Source organism: Molothrus aeneus, chromosome 1 (assembly GCF_037042795.1).
Source record: "Molothrus aeneus isolate 106 chromosome 1, BPBGC_Maene_1.0, whole genome shotgun sequence".
In the NCBI taxonomy this organism is placed as follows: domain Eukaryota; kingdom Metazoa; phylum Chordata; class Aves; order Passeriformes; family Icteridae; genus Molothrus; species Molothrus aeneus.
The window spans coordinates 9,589,607-9,604,173 of record NC_089646.1 but is presented as its reverse complement, the minus strand read 5'-3'; the positions used below and the strand labels follow the sequence as shown (position 1 = coordinate 9,604,173).

The window sequence follows — 14,567 nt, the reverse complement described above, 5'->3', positions numbered from 1 at the left end:
TCTGTCAAGTAATGTGCAGCATTGAATTGTCACTGTTAAAATGGCCAGTAGTGTTAAAAATTGTCACTGTTAAGCATTCATTGAAATATATTTTGTGTTTCTAAAGCATATACAACATATAACAATATATATATACATACACATATCCACACATATATGCATATATACAATATATAACAAAAAAATACATCTCCAGAGCATGGTTATTTTTGTTATTACTCAAAACTCTTCTTTTGATGGACACCAATCTGCTCATATTATTTAAGAGAATATTTTTGATAATGGGTTCCTTAAGTTCTGCCAAAAAGAAGTATTTAGGGTAGATAAAGGTTTTTCATTTTTACTGTTTCTAATTCATATGAACTGGGTTTGTTCATGCTTCAGAAACAGAATCATCCTTACACCACACCTTAAAAGTCCCTCTCTGTAGCCATGGCATTGTCTGTTGAAATGTTTTACTGCTGAAGTATTTTGGAGGTTGTGTACATGTCTTTCTTACAAGGAAATGCCTGTGGAAAAAAAAAAAAAAAAAAACCGAAAAAAATTAGGATTGGTTGACGCAGCAGGCATTTCCAGGCACATATTTTTATATATACATATCATAAATAAATGATACCAATCTCAGGATGGGATAAGTAAATCTCTGGTGATATCTATTTACTTCTCTTGACAAGGCAGGGAATTTGACTGACTTGTTAGTTGAGACAGCAAAGTTTGTAGAGATGGATCCCATCACAAAGCAAAAAAAACCTCCAGAGAAATAAAAAAGTAATTTCATACATCTCAAAACTCCTTTATTGCAATTTAAATATCAGATTTTAGAATAGCAGTGTGCTCATTTTAAAGGAAAGTTAAAGGAAGAAATAGAATTGAGCAGTTATTTATTGAAAAAGTGGAAAATAAGTCAATACAAGCAGTCATGCAGAAAGAATGTGTTTAAAATGCATCCCTAATCTATGCAAAGACATAGGTACCTGCGGTCCTGCTGTATAAAATTATTGCTACTCTATCCTTGAATATTACCTGGCCATGGGTGTAAGAGGTAGATGGTTTAGAGTGGGAAAAGTGACATTGTTTCAGTGAATAAGTTTAAAAAATATACAGCTCTTGACAGATATTCAAGTGTGGCCCCATTTCCCTCTTAGGGAAACATGCAGGGTTGCTATTTCCCTGACAAAGGGATTTTGTGTGTATTTTTTGTGCAGAATTAAATACAAACAGAGATGGAAAATTCCTTGATTGTGAGCATGGAGATTTAGCTGCCTCATACCAAAATCTGTGAGAATGCAAAGGTGCACAGGGAGTGGTGAGCATGGTCTGAATTTCCATCCGCTGGTTTTATTGGCTAGAGCAGGTTGTAAAGGATGTGTGCTCTCAAAATTGCTGGAGATGCAAACAATATTTTAAATTACTCCAGGCAGCAAGGTACTGCATCTGAACAGATTGAAAGCTGAAATGTTGATATCAAAAATTAAATTAATGCACATGAGATTGAAACAATATCTAATTAAAATCACTTGAAAAATGACTTGAAAATTGAATATGACATAGTATTTAGCAGGCTGTTGCTAGCACAGCGACATGGCTTTGACTTTTCTGCAACCATTTCCAATCCAGGCCTGGCTGCCAGTTAAATAGAAATTACACATGAAGCAGCTATCTCGTGCCACCACCCTGTAAAGATTGGAGGACAAAATACCTTCTGCCTGCAGCTTGTGTACTTGTTCCTCACTAATGGCATTGTAAAATTTAGTATAGGCACCTTTCTTCTCACTTTATCTGCCCACTTGAATTGGTCATTCTTGTTCTGAGCTGATGTATTTTGAGTATTCCATGTTGTGCTTTTGACTTGCTGTGTATATGCATGACACAGTGTGTGGCCCTGCCAAAGACAAAGGCACTCTCTCTGAACCATGCTATGAAGAAGCTTTCCAAATATTCAAGGGTTCCTTGTAGGGGAGGAGAAAGAAAAATCCAGCTTCATGTAAATAAATGTAACATTTGCTCATCTTAGAGATACTTGTTAAAAAGCTAAAAACTGTAATAAGCACATCTCTCTGGAATTCCCTTCCTCCTTTCCTCAGAGAGGAAAATAAATGAAATTCTTCATTTATGTGGCTCTTTGAAAGGAGCTTTGCAACAAGCTCGTGGGAAGAAAGCAGTGGTTGTAGAATTCATTTGACAGCCTACAGTAAATCTGAATTAGTTGCTCTCAATTTATTGACTGGAGGTCCAGTCAATATAGTTAGTGAGTCTAGAGCATGAATTGGCTCATTCTAAAATGGGCAGATAATAGAAGACAGGGGAATCATATGCTCATAGGTCCTTTTTTCCCTACATTCAATTAAATACAACACACACTCAAAGTCAGATAGGTACCAACAATCAAGTTTTCCTTGTGAGTGATGCTATCTTCCCAGAAACATTTTTCATATTTAAGGATGGTTTCTTCTTTGGGGCAGGTAAATCCTGCAACAGCCTGGGAGACAACAGTGGGGAGGCTTCCTGCTGAAACCCTGCTGAACCTGGTTCCCTTTTCCCCCAGTTGTGATAGTGGGTGCTCCCATGAGTCAGCTGGAGGGTGCAGCTGTGCTTGGCAGCCTGCTTGATTAAAAACCTCCTTCCAAAAGCACAGTAATGAGACTGGAGCTCTGCTCAGAGCCCTCCATAACTTGCTCCTTCTAATAACTGATGGACTCTGAGGTTAAACCTGCCAAACCTACGCACTCCAGTTCCTGACTGTGCCGCTGACAGACAACTTTGCTAAAGAAATAAACGTTTGCCCTCAGAAAACACATCAGACCTCCCTCAGGTTGGTGAGGACTGAGCAGTGACAATCCCTACCCTTAAACACTCAGTAACACCCTCGTCATGCTCTCTAATAGAGCAAAGCCATTAAGTTGTCCCCGTTGTAATTTAGATCACAGAAGAGACTTCCACAGTTTCTTTCAGGTTAAAATAACTGGTATACAGAGAGTAGGCAAAATTATTCCACTGTAGCTACGTGCTTAATTATATGGAATACTGCATAAATTGTCAAGTGCAAAGAATTATTCTGATAAATTAAAATACTAATTAAATAGGCTATTGCTGAATTTTGAGAACATTATAGGGCTCCGCTTCTTCAGGTAATTTGCATATCCTTCATCTAGTGAATTTAATTTAAAGGCCTCCGTTTTTGTGTGTTTGGAAGCAGTTTTTGTTTCAATGGAAGATTAAAAAATGGATTTTTGTGTTGCTAACTGGTTTGAGAGGGATTTGCTTGGGGTATTTTTTTCTTTTTCTTTTCTTTTTCTTTTATTTTGAATAGCTGTTTTTATTATGCCTCTTTGCTAATGAGTTTGTCAGTTCTCCATTAGTATTATAGGACTTTAAACTGTGACCATAAAAAAATAATGAAATGTCCAATATACCATGTTACCCAGAACTGTAATTTCTACTTTCAATAATTTCAGTTACAATAAAATTTGCAACTGAAACATCAGCTGCTGTATACAGGTAATTGAATAAAAGCTAGCAGTTAGTACACACAAATATTTTCAAAAATTTGGGCCTATTTTCAGAGAATTAGTAGCTTGTTCTTGATACCTGAATAGATTTTCCCACCACTTCTTCCATCTATCTATATTGACTGTGTCTTGTTTTAAGTTCTCTGCATAGAAAAGGTTAAGTGCTTGTATTCACCATTCCACAGCTTGAAGCAGCTGCTTGATACGTGGTTACTGCTTCAGCACCATTTTTGACAGAATTTCTTGACCTTCCTGGGCAGCTTGTGCAGTTCAAGGTTAGCTAAAATTCTCTGCTGTACACGCCTGAGACTGTCGGCCGTGTCTCTCTCCACAGTCTGACAGAGCCTGGGCTTGACCATTTTCCGGTTATGATTTAATCAATAACACCTCGTGCCTTCCATGCCTCCTAATTTTGGCAGGGTTTGTGTTAGCATGGCTGTCAGACCTGTCCTTTGTGTTTCAGCCAATATCAAGGGGGAAAGCAGGGCTATTAAATCTTTTTTGTTGTTGTTTTTTAATACCAAAGCTTCAATAATTAATGTCTGCAGGAAACCTATGAAAAGGAGGTCAAATCTGTAATAGTAATTATAAAATTCAGCGATTCAGCAGACCAAGTACTTTCTATTAACTGTTCATGTGGTAAGAAATTACACAGTGGGATTTAAACTTTGTTGTTTACTTATAGCCATTTATTTTGCAGCCACTCTGCTGTGCAGTTTTCTTTATCCTAAGCTCCCAAAGAATCCTTTGTTGGACCATTCAGTTTCTTTGAAGGAGGCTGTGGAACTTTCTCATTTTATAAATCTTCAATTTTTGCACTTGCTAGAAATCTGCCTTTAATGTGTTTTCTGGGTGCAAGGTGGTCAGTGTGGTAGCATGGCGTGTCTTTTCAAAGATTTACTTATTTTTTTGGAAATTCATACTGCACAAGATATACAACACTGCAAAACGTGCTCTCAAATTTCATGTTTCCGTCAACTTGCCTTCCCATGTTCCCTTTGGCTGTGTGTAGAATAAATATGTTTGTGAATGTATAAAGCATGGCACAGGTGTTAAGTATGTGAGTGTTGCATGCAGGTCTTAGGTTGTCATGCAGCAAAACATGCATTTAAGCTTTCTTAGCTTGGGACTCCAGGTTCCTCTCTGCTTAATCAGCATCTTAAAAAGATGCAAAAATAAAAGTGTCTGGGTCTAAAATGTGTGCAGAGATTTCTTTGTTTGATTTGAGGGCAATATTAACCCTTTGCAGAAGGCAGTCAGAAGAGTTTTTCTGTGTTGGAATTGCTAGAGGTGTAACTTCTTGAGTCTTTGCATGTAAAAACTCTTACAAAAATCTTTCCATAAGTGGTGAGATGGAGCCTAATGAGCCAACTTACCTCTGGAATAAATGTGACTCATTTGTGTTGCACTTTGGACAAACTCAATAAAGTATCAGTTCAGAATAATCTTCAAGAAATGTCTGCTGAAATCTGAGCTGTTTTAAATGTTTCAAATGGCAACAATTAAAGGGAATTTTTCACAAATAAAAAGAAAAAGTTAATTCCCTTAAGTATCTTCATGTAAATTTACAGTGTGCAGTATGTTCCTAGCACTTCTTGACCTTTCTGATTGGAAGGTTTGCTTCAGGCAACCAAAATTGAGAAGCTGCATCTATCAAATTTTGTTCATAATCAAAGAAGAGGTAGGTGCCTGCAGATATGTGTAAGATGTGTGGGATGACTCACCACATTAAATGTGCATCCCTTTCCAAAGACAGCAGAGAGAACCCAGATGACTCACTTGGATTACAGGCAGCGAAAGGAAGGAGAAGGTTAACAAGGCTGCAAGGCTTCATTGCTACTCATAAATAAATCAAGCCAGGTGCCTGGGTTTTGGCCACAAGTCCAACTGACAAAGTTTGCATCTAGAAGGTTCAAATCTCCCCATCCAGAATGGGATGGCAGTCCCCATACACCCAGCTAGGAATAATCTCATCCTTTTGCTGTTCCCAGAAATGTGGTTGAACACTGTTTTTTGAGGCTGCTGAGAGTCACAGGCCAAAGCATATCAGACCATAGGTTTAAGGGAATGGGCAGCTGTACAACAGTGCTCAAGCCCATGCCCTGAGCTTGTTGGGGTTGCAAGTATAATTGTAGTCTTAGTGATTAATACTTTTATTTAACTGCTTTATGCTGGGTTTTATTTAATTGCTTTACTTTAGTTCTGAATGCTTTTAGTGATACAGAAGCTGATAAAGAGAAAAAACTAATAATAAAAAAAAATTGTGCATTGCATCTTGGTGGTGTGAAATAAACTCTTTATTTTACCTGTGAGGTAAGAGTCTGTATCTGTTGTGAAAAGTCCTACACAGTGACAGTGCTGTTCTCATGGTAAATTACTGCTCTGCTCTTCAATGCAAGCAAGTGGGAAGTATCCTCAGAAAAGAACTTGCCAAACAAATTCTGTATCTGAGTTAAATGTGTTTAATATTGTAAAAAATAGAATTAGCTTGGCTTTATTTTCACATAATAAGGAGCAATTAATAGCACAAATATGCATTCAAAAAAACTGAATAGCAGAGCTGCTCTCAGGGAAAGATATTCCATAGATGGAATAGGTAGGAACTGTAGTGAATATATTGATGAAGGAAAAAGGTTGGTGGGAAATGCTGTAAAATCATACATATTCCAGCTTTCCTATAACTCTCTCAATCTTCATTTTTCCTTACAGCCATAAACAAAGAGAGGCTTGAAAAAACAACTGGACTGAAAATTCTGCAGACTGGTGTGGGGGAGGTAAGTGGCTTTCAGGAATTTTACATTCTCAAAAATATTTTCGTTATTGGGATTTTTAAAGAAATTCTGGAGCTCATGAATGTTTGTGAGCTACCAGTCTCATGGTGCTAAGGGCCTTTTTATGATACAGTTGCATCTGTCAAAATACAATCTGCTGCACAAATAGCACTGTATCCCACAGAGAAAAAAAATACCATCCTTATGAGAAAAGTGCAGCCAGCTTTAAGAAATGCAGTTTTTGCTTTGTTGTGTCACAGGAAAAAACTCCCCAAAGATGAGCACAGCGACTGAAGTCGTCATATTATTCCCCTTGGTTTTGATGGAGTGCTATCTCATCTAGAACAGTGGAAGTTTAAATTTGGGGTAAAGAATCTTTAGATATTAGAGAGAATCTGACATCTGAATGTCTCACTTATTTTGGATATAACTTGAAACATAAATAAAACATGTGTCTGTTATTATAGTGATATCACTAAGCAAAAACTCCACTAAGCAGTTCATCATTTATTAATAAACATGATGCTATCTGCTAAGAACCTTGTATGAACTACAGTTGATTGCTAATTCTCGTGCTAATTTTGTGTACACAGTTATCTCTTTTTTTCCCTTTTCATTTAAGTAATTTTGCTAGTGGTGAACGCTCACAGGGCTAGGCAAATGTCTTTTTCTCATGATTGCATTATTCTCAGTATTAAAAATAATGAATCACTAACTTCTAATATACTCAAGGAATAGGTTGTTTTCTTTCTTTACCAATTTTTGGGGTTTATATTTATGATTTTTATCAGATCATGCCTAAGAACTTAACTTGATGAGATTTGTAAAGTTCACTGTGCAACTTCATTCACTTTACTGAAGGACTTGGTCTTGGAGTGTAATAACACTGAGACTTGCTGTGATGCTGAGGGCCAAAGCTGAAAGAATTGGAACTGGAAACAAAGATAGGTGAAATCATCAGAAGATGAAAGCCATCATCTCTCCTTAACTGATTTATCTAAGAATGTTTCTTATGGGTGCATAACCTTAGAAACTGGGAAGAACATCCTGGGGCATGGCTGTGCACCTCAGGCTTTGTCCTGACTTCAGGCCAGGCTGAAGTTTGTGGTTGTGCTGTCTGCAGCCCCTGGTTTCTGTTTAATAGCAGGAGAACCAGGATTGAGGTACAGGCTGTGGAAGCCAGAGTCTGTATAATTTTACCCAATGGGACTCATCCATGCCAATAAAATACCTCCATGTATTTTGTCTAATTCCAGTCATTGAATGGATTCCAGTCTGCTGCAAAATCATCTGGAGAATGAAAGCCCACTTCAGATGCTTACTGTTAAACCAGTTTTTGTATTATATGTGGTCAGTGGAGGAAAAATTCCCTTTTGGATAGTTGGAATGCAGGAAGATTTCACCTGCTAAATGTATGATTAATGCCCATTGTAGCAATAGCATTGCTGTAACCATGGTTAGATAAGGGATGTGCTGGAGCTATAACTTTAAGGATTTCCTAGATTCTAAGACCAGCTAACAGAGCATGAAAAATTGAAGGGTTCTTAGGCCAGAGACCTCACCAGCCTGATTCTTGTGTTTGGTTTAGAAAAAGTCACTGTAGAACTCACCTTCCATGTATTTAGGCTGTCATAACTTTTTTATAAAAAACCACTGATACAACTTGGATTAATGAAGACTTTGACAGAATTTTGTGCGTTACACTCTACTAAATATGTATTATTAGGAGGCAAAAAGTGAAAACTGATTAACCCAAGTGAAGCAGACATTTTGGCCTAAATATAATCCTGGTTATATCTGAAAGAGGATGATCAGCAGAGAAAAAAACATGTGGTTTGGACCAAGTAAGGTGATGGAAGACCATTTATTCAGCTGCTTATGTATTTTGTTGGATGTGAATTCTCCTAGCTGTGTACATTCCCCTTTCTAAGTCTTATCAGATATGATTGTGTACTAATTAATACATTTCTGTGGTCTCACATAAACGAAAGATAGAGGAGTGCTGTGACCAAGCTTTTTTTATGTTGATACACTATCAGATTCAGGCCATTTCAGGTCAAATTTAACTATGGTAATCCAGTTTTGCAGTTTCTGTTTTATTCACCCTGATGAATAATTATTATTGAAATAATAGAAAGTATGTATTTAAAGATAATGAAAGAGCTTCATGTTGAATAAGGATTCCTTTTACTTCACACTGGAATTAGGAATGGAATTATATGTAATGGTGACAGTAAATCAAAGTCAAGATGCTCTAATCAAAAGTACTTATGAAAATTTAGTAGAGAATGAGAAATGGCCTTTTTGTTTGGACAGCAGGTGAGATGCATGACAAACTTAATGGACTTATAATCTTCATATGCAGGCCTGTAAAATAAAAAGGATTGATTTTGCAAGGCAATTTTCATATCTGAAATACCTCAAGAGAACATAGCCCAGATGGTGGTGGCAAATGGAGCCACTGTCCAAACAAATGCAGGAGCTCTCCTCAGCTCAGCAGTAATTCATGCGTGGCTCTGGACAGTGGAATCTGTTTTAGGTGTCGATCTATGATAACAGGATTTGTGTCTCAGTAAGGAATGTGTGGACACTAGTGACTTCCCAGGCCTTGGCTGTGCTGGAAAGAAACTGTGTCTTCCTCTGTGGAGATGAGAAATGCTTCTCAGAGCTCCTCAATCTATCACTTTCTTTTCCCTGTCTCAAGAAAAAACATTTCAAAAGCAACAACAGACTATGAAATTCACACCAAGCTTACTGAGCCATTCAGTCAAGTCCAGGGAGAGCTGATGAATTGCTTTTATGTCACTGCATAAACATGTGCTATATAGTCACTAACAACATGGGTCTGGAGTCTATCACAGCTGCAATCCAGTTCATCATCTTTATGTCATGTAAAAGATTTCCACAGCTTGTGATTCTCTCAGCTAGGCCTGAATTAGCTGTGTTGTGTCAGTGGACGTTAGGCTCTGCTTTAGCTGGATTAAAAATGAGTTCCTAAGCTGCAACTTCAGAAGCTGCTCATGTTTCAGGATGTTGACTTAAAAGTTTTGTACATTTTAGGGCAAATGTGAATGATAAAATGCAAAGCACTGTCTGGACTCTGGGCAAGCAGAGTTTCAGGCCATTACAGAAGAGATTTTTACCAGTATTTCCACCGTACATCCACCTCAACATTGAACATTTGTAAAAGAATATTCAACAGTACAGGGAACCAGAGAGCTAGATTCGAGTTTGATATGATGTGCAACACTCTCAAAATGAGAATTATTTTATCTTATTATTTTATCTTCTGGTTTTCTAGAATAATTGCAAGAAGGCAATTATTCTAGAAAACCAGAATAACTCTGCTGTAGAGAAAACCAGTGCTGAAGTTGTAATCTTGAGGATCTGTGCATTGCTGTGGTACTATCTCTGGAATTATATTTGCCAAAATGTGTCTTTTTTATTTGCAGTATTCCAGCACCTATAACAGGAGCTGGAAAAAACTAAAACTAAAAAAACAGTAGAACTCCTCTACAGTATCCATGTGAGATTTGTTGGTTTTATTGTCATGCATGTTTGTGCCAGACAAAACCTTCACGAGCATTTCACACCTTCTTGTTTATTCAGATACAGTGAAGCTTTGAGGTATTTTCTTTTGATCTCCTACACATGAAATAAATCTCTGAAGTACTGAGGTCATCTTCAGCTGTTTAGCTGTGTCTATGAGGGTATGAGTGCATGTGTTGTGTAATTTAGATGTCTATTTGCATAATACCATGAAAGACACAATACTGGTAAAAAACTGAAGAGCTAAACAGCATTTAAGCAGGACCCATAACTTTTCTCCTCCACTCCAACTTGATGTGAACCACTACTTGAGTTGAACTTGTTGCTTTGAATGGCTGAGCACTCCTGCAAGATCTTGGGGATCTCTTTGTCTCACATGAAGGGAAAACCTCCTTAGCAGCTGCACAGTTCCACCTGACTCCTCCTGAGTTCAGGAATCAGCACAAGCCCCTGTCCCACACCAACATTATTGCAACTGGATTTGTTCCCAGGAGTTTCTCTCCAGCCCAAGGGAGCTCAGCAAACACCACGAGCCACAGCCCTGCACAGGAGCCACCATGTCAGGTATCCCTTCAGCATCCTTTAGGAACTTAGGATGAACTTTAGGAACTTTATCTCTTCACATAGGCACCATTGAATTATGATGGAACACAGTATTTTTAAGTCCAGTTCCATGCTCAGGTTGGCTGTGACCAGAATTACTTCGACATGAATAAATGTTTATTCAGTTTTTGGCTGCAATTTGTTTTCAACCACAGTTTCTGAATAACAAGTCAGGCTCTCCAGTGGCTCAAGAAAGTGTAATCCAGTTTTGGGGTATAAGAGTCTGTGATTTGAATAATCAATTAATGAGGCCTGAAACAAACCCAGGGAATGGCACTGTTCCTATCTTGAAGTGACAAAACAGCACCCACTTCAGAATAAGTTATATTAAATTACCTCTTTCAATTTCCCAGTAAGAATGCACTGAAGAAACTAATCATTGGAATCATAACTTCATTTGTAGGATTTGAATCATGGCTCTCATATGGCAGACACAAAAATTAGAACAGTTTTCTAAAGCAAATGGAAATAACCCAAAATATATGCAAAATGAATGCTTCACCATACCTCTAGATGTCCTAAAATAGAGCAGTGATATTTTGACATGTTTCAGGATATTCTCATTTATAGATATTTTGATAGGTGTAGAACTATGTTGATGTTGCATAAAATGATGTTACTACAATAAAGAAATCTGTGTTTAAAAATTCTAGTGAAGCTAGAGGACATGATAAGACAGAGTTTCCAGTGACGTTCAGGCTTCTGAGGGCAGGTTTCTAGCTTCTTACCTTCCTTAATGTTGCCAGATTTTGTCCCTATACATCCAAATTTTACATAGAATGATATTGGATTGTAAATACATAAAAAATTGGAGTGCAGAACTTGACAAATCATTTTCAATTGTTGAAGCATAAGGTGTAAACCTTTTTTCTGATCTTTGAGTACTAGATAAAGTGCTAAGTGCTTGCTTTTGGGTTAGAAAGACCAAGTCAGCCTGGGATCTACTCCAGCTGTCTGTGTTACAGCAACACCTTGGCAAGCCAAGCTCCTGACCTGGAGCAGGCACTGCCCGGGGGTACCCAGGATTGGAAGGGGTGCTGTACCCAAAATCACTTAGATGAGGTAGGTCTGAGACTGACCATGGTGTATGAACAGCAGCTGTGCATGTACAAATACTCAAGTGTTAGCCCGAGACACAGCTGTTTTGTCACTTCACTGAAACCCACCCTTCTTTTACCAGAACTGATTAGGCTGAAGCCAGGCACAGTCACGAGTGAGGGCAGACACCTCTGCACTGCAGGGGAAGTCTTCTTAGACCAGAGGACACCAGAGAGGGCTTTTTCCCCATGCCTGCCTTCAGCATTTTTTCTTATAAACCCCATGGCTTAGAGATCAAGAAGTTTCTTTTTTCCTGTTATGTGAGATTGGAGTTCCCACAGACAGCTCTTGCTGTTGGCTTTTGCTGATCACTGTGGCTGTGTTGATCAGCAGACAAACATTTCCAGGAGGGGCAGGGTTTGGAGCCACGTGAATTGTTGTGGGCAAGGCATGGATCGGGTCACTGAGGGATTCTTTGCCTTAAGGCATGCAAATTTGTATATAGAAATAAGAGCAATGGTATTAAATAAAAAGCTTTTAGGAGTACAATCCTTGAAATATCCTGGGTGAAGGCATAATGAGAAAGACTTACCTTATCCCACACACACAAATTACAGATTCTAAAGCTGTGTAACCTTTAAAAAATAGTAGATTATATTGTCCGTAGAATTCTACTAGAAATATACTACTTATGTGAAGTTTCACTAACACTGAATAATATCTCCCTATTACAGTTTGTAAGTACATATGAATAGTAAAGTTATGCTAATCAGAAGTTAGTCACACAGTAGCATTTAGAAGTAACACTTCAAGAAATTTTAGGAATAAAGCTAAACAGAACATTAAATTTTTCCAAAGAGAGTGATGAAGATCTATGGCTCATTTATTTAAGACCTTGTATGCTTTTGAAAAATGCATTCTAGCTAATATTTAGATATAATGTTAATGCTATTTATTAACTATTCATTACAGTACATAGCCCACTAGAGGGCTGCTTTTCAAGTAAATTGCATCCAGAGTGTTAATAAAAGTGTTAAATGTTTAAAAACAAAAAATATGCAGCAGAAACACGTGTATCATTTTACCACATTATTTTGTCAACTATTTTCTGCTACTGCATGTTATATACAGAGCATACTAAGACAATATACGTCACGGCCCCAATTCTACAAACATTTAGAATATGCTTAGCTTTAAGTATATTGTTATTCCTTTTAAGCTGCTGCTAAGTTTAGAGTTAAAGAGATGCCTGGATGCTCCTGAGACTGTCTTCTGTCACATATCACACCGTCTCTGGTTGTGGAGGGGCAAAGTTCCAATGTTTATCCCCTGTATTTGATTTGAATATTGCATAGCAGAGGTATTTTGACATCTGAATGACAGGTCACAGCTTCAGTTTGGAAATCATGTGTCAGTAGTAATTTCTTTTCTTGTGCTCCGATTGTGACAACGCCCTCCATCTTCTTTACAAATTTTTAAAGAACACGACAAGGAAATGAGGAGATTATAATGCAAAGAAAAATACATCAAACCTGATTTTCAGAGACAACTATCAGTCTATATTGATTTATGTTTTCCTCCTGAAACAGTATATAAAGCACAAGTATTCAAGTGTCACATTGGTTCATGAGTTCCTTTACAGTAGCACTGTGTGATTTAAAGGAGCAGAAGTGCCAAGTGATGTGGCAGTTGCCATGGCAACTACAGCAATTCAATTTTTATTCAGTATCATGTAAAATGAAACAAGATACAGTTTGCCTTGTGGCTTCAGGAACTTATGCATCTACCAACGTTGTTCCTTTTTGTCTTTTTTAACATTGTACTGGTTAAAAAGAAGCATGTGTTTGTTTTAAGGATTTATCTTGGGTTTAGGCTGTGTCATGCCATTGTTTTTAAAGCAGAGCTTCCCGTACAAACCATTTTAAATCTGCAGAGAGAAGAGATTTAGATTCTAGCACTGGCTACAAAGAGCAAACTGCAGGGTAGTTCTGTTTAGGAATCAATGTTATTATTCACCTTAACTGTGATTTGGCAGCCTGCACTCAATATATTAATAGAGAATCTTTAAATAGGAGAGCATGATTGTTTGTACTAGATATCTCACTGATTCATGAAATTCAGCAACCTCCTTCTACCAGCAGCCAGGTTATTATGACTCAAAGGAAAACAAAATCTTGAGTGGTATAATGGGTCAGCTAGGGAGGCTGCAGATTAAATTCTTTTAAAGTGCCTGAAGTTTGAGGGACCTAGATGATCAGAAATTGTAGAAAAGGGGGATTCTTCCATCTCCACATATAGGAGCTTGATCCTGGCAGGAACATGTGGATTTCCAGCAATCTCAAACACATATTTAACTATTTAAGGAGAGGAAGAAGTGGCTGATACCAGTCTCTCAGCCCTCTCTCTAGCAGACTCTGGGCTGGAAATGTTCCTACATAGGTCAACATGGAAAGACCTTTGTCAGGACCTTTGCTCTGGGTCTGAAAGCATGGGAGAATAAGGGTCTGTTTCTAAGATTCAAGCTCTTGAGATATCCAACTTTCCTATAGGAATCCTTGACATCAGGGGCCCAGAGCTGGTAAAATGAACAGGAAAGGACCCAGAGCCTGTCATGGTCTCACACTTGTCTGTACTGCCAAGTTGTTGTCAGTCACTCACATTGCGTCCTGTGCCGGTGAGGACTCTTGGGCTGTTTGCTTCTCCACCTAAGCAAGGTCCTGGCCAGGGACCATTCACAGCAGGCAGTTTCAGTGTGGTCACCTTTGAAGCATGGATGTAAAGGCATGTTAAAATTAAAGAATCATAGAATTAAAACTTCAGCTGTGGGTCAAAAGAATTGTGTCATTAGGTTTTTTAGTACTAAGTTTTAAGTGCTTAAGTAAAACTTAAGGTCTGCTTTCTGGGAAAGCCTGATAGTACATTCTTATTCATCCTTCCCAAAACTGCTTTGCACTTGTACATCACTAAGTTTCCACCCTCAAAGGCAACATGGCTGTAGTGTCCATCACTTCAGACTCTTTCAGAATGCAAGGCTTTATCTGTTATACATATTGAAGCAAATTTTTGTCAGAAAACTTTTAGCAAGTTTCTAAATTTA

At 37.9% G+C, this 14,567-nt stretch overlaps 1 protein-coding gene across 1 annotated transcript in view; it reads left to right on the top strand.

Annotated features, from left to right (window-relative positions):
- PTPRN2 (protein tyrosine phosphatase receptor type N2) overlaps positions 1 to 14,567 on the top strand; it is a 636,053-nt gene that overhangs the window by 393,947 nt on the left and 227,539 nt on the right. The window contains exon 12 of the mRNA XM_066551162.1: positions 6,219 to 6,283. Coding sequence (XP_066407259.1) covers positions 6,219 to 6,283 — 65 coding nt within the window. The remainder of the gene's footprint in view (positions 1 to 6,218; positions 6,284 to 14,567) is intronic.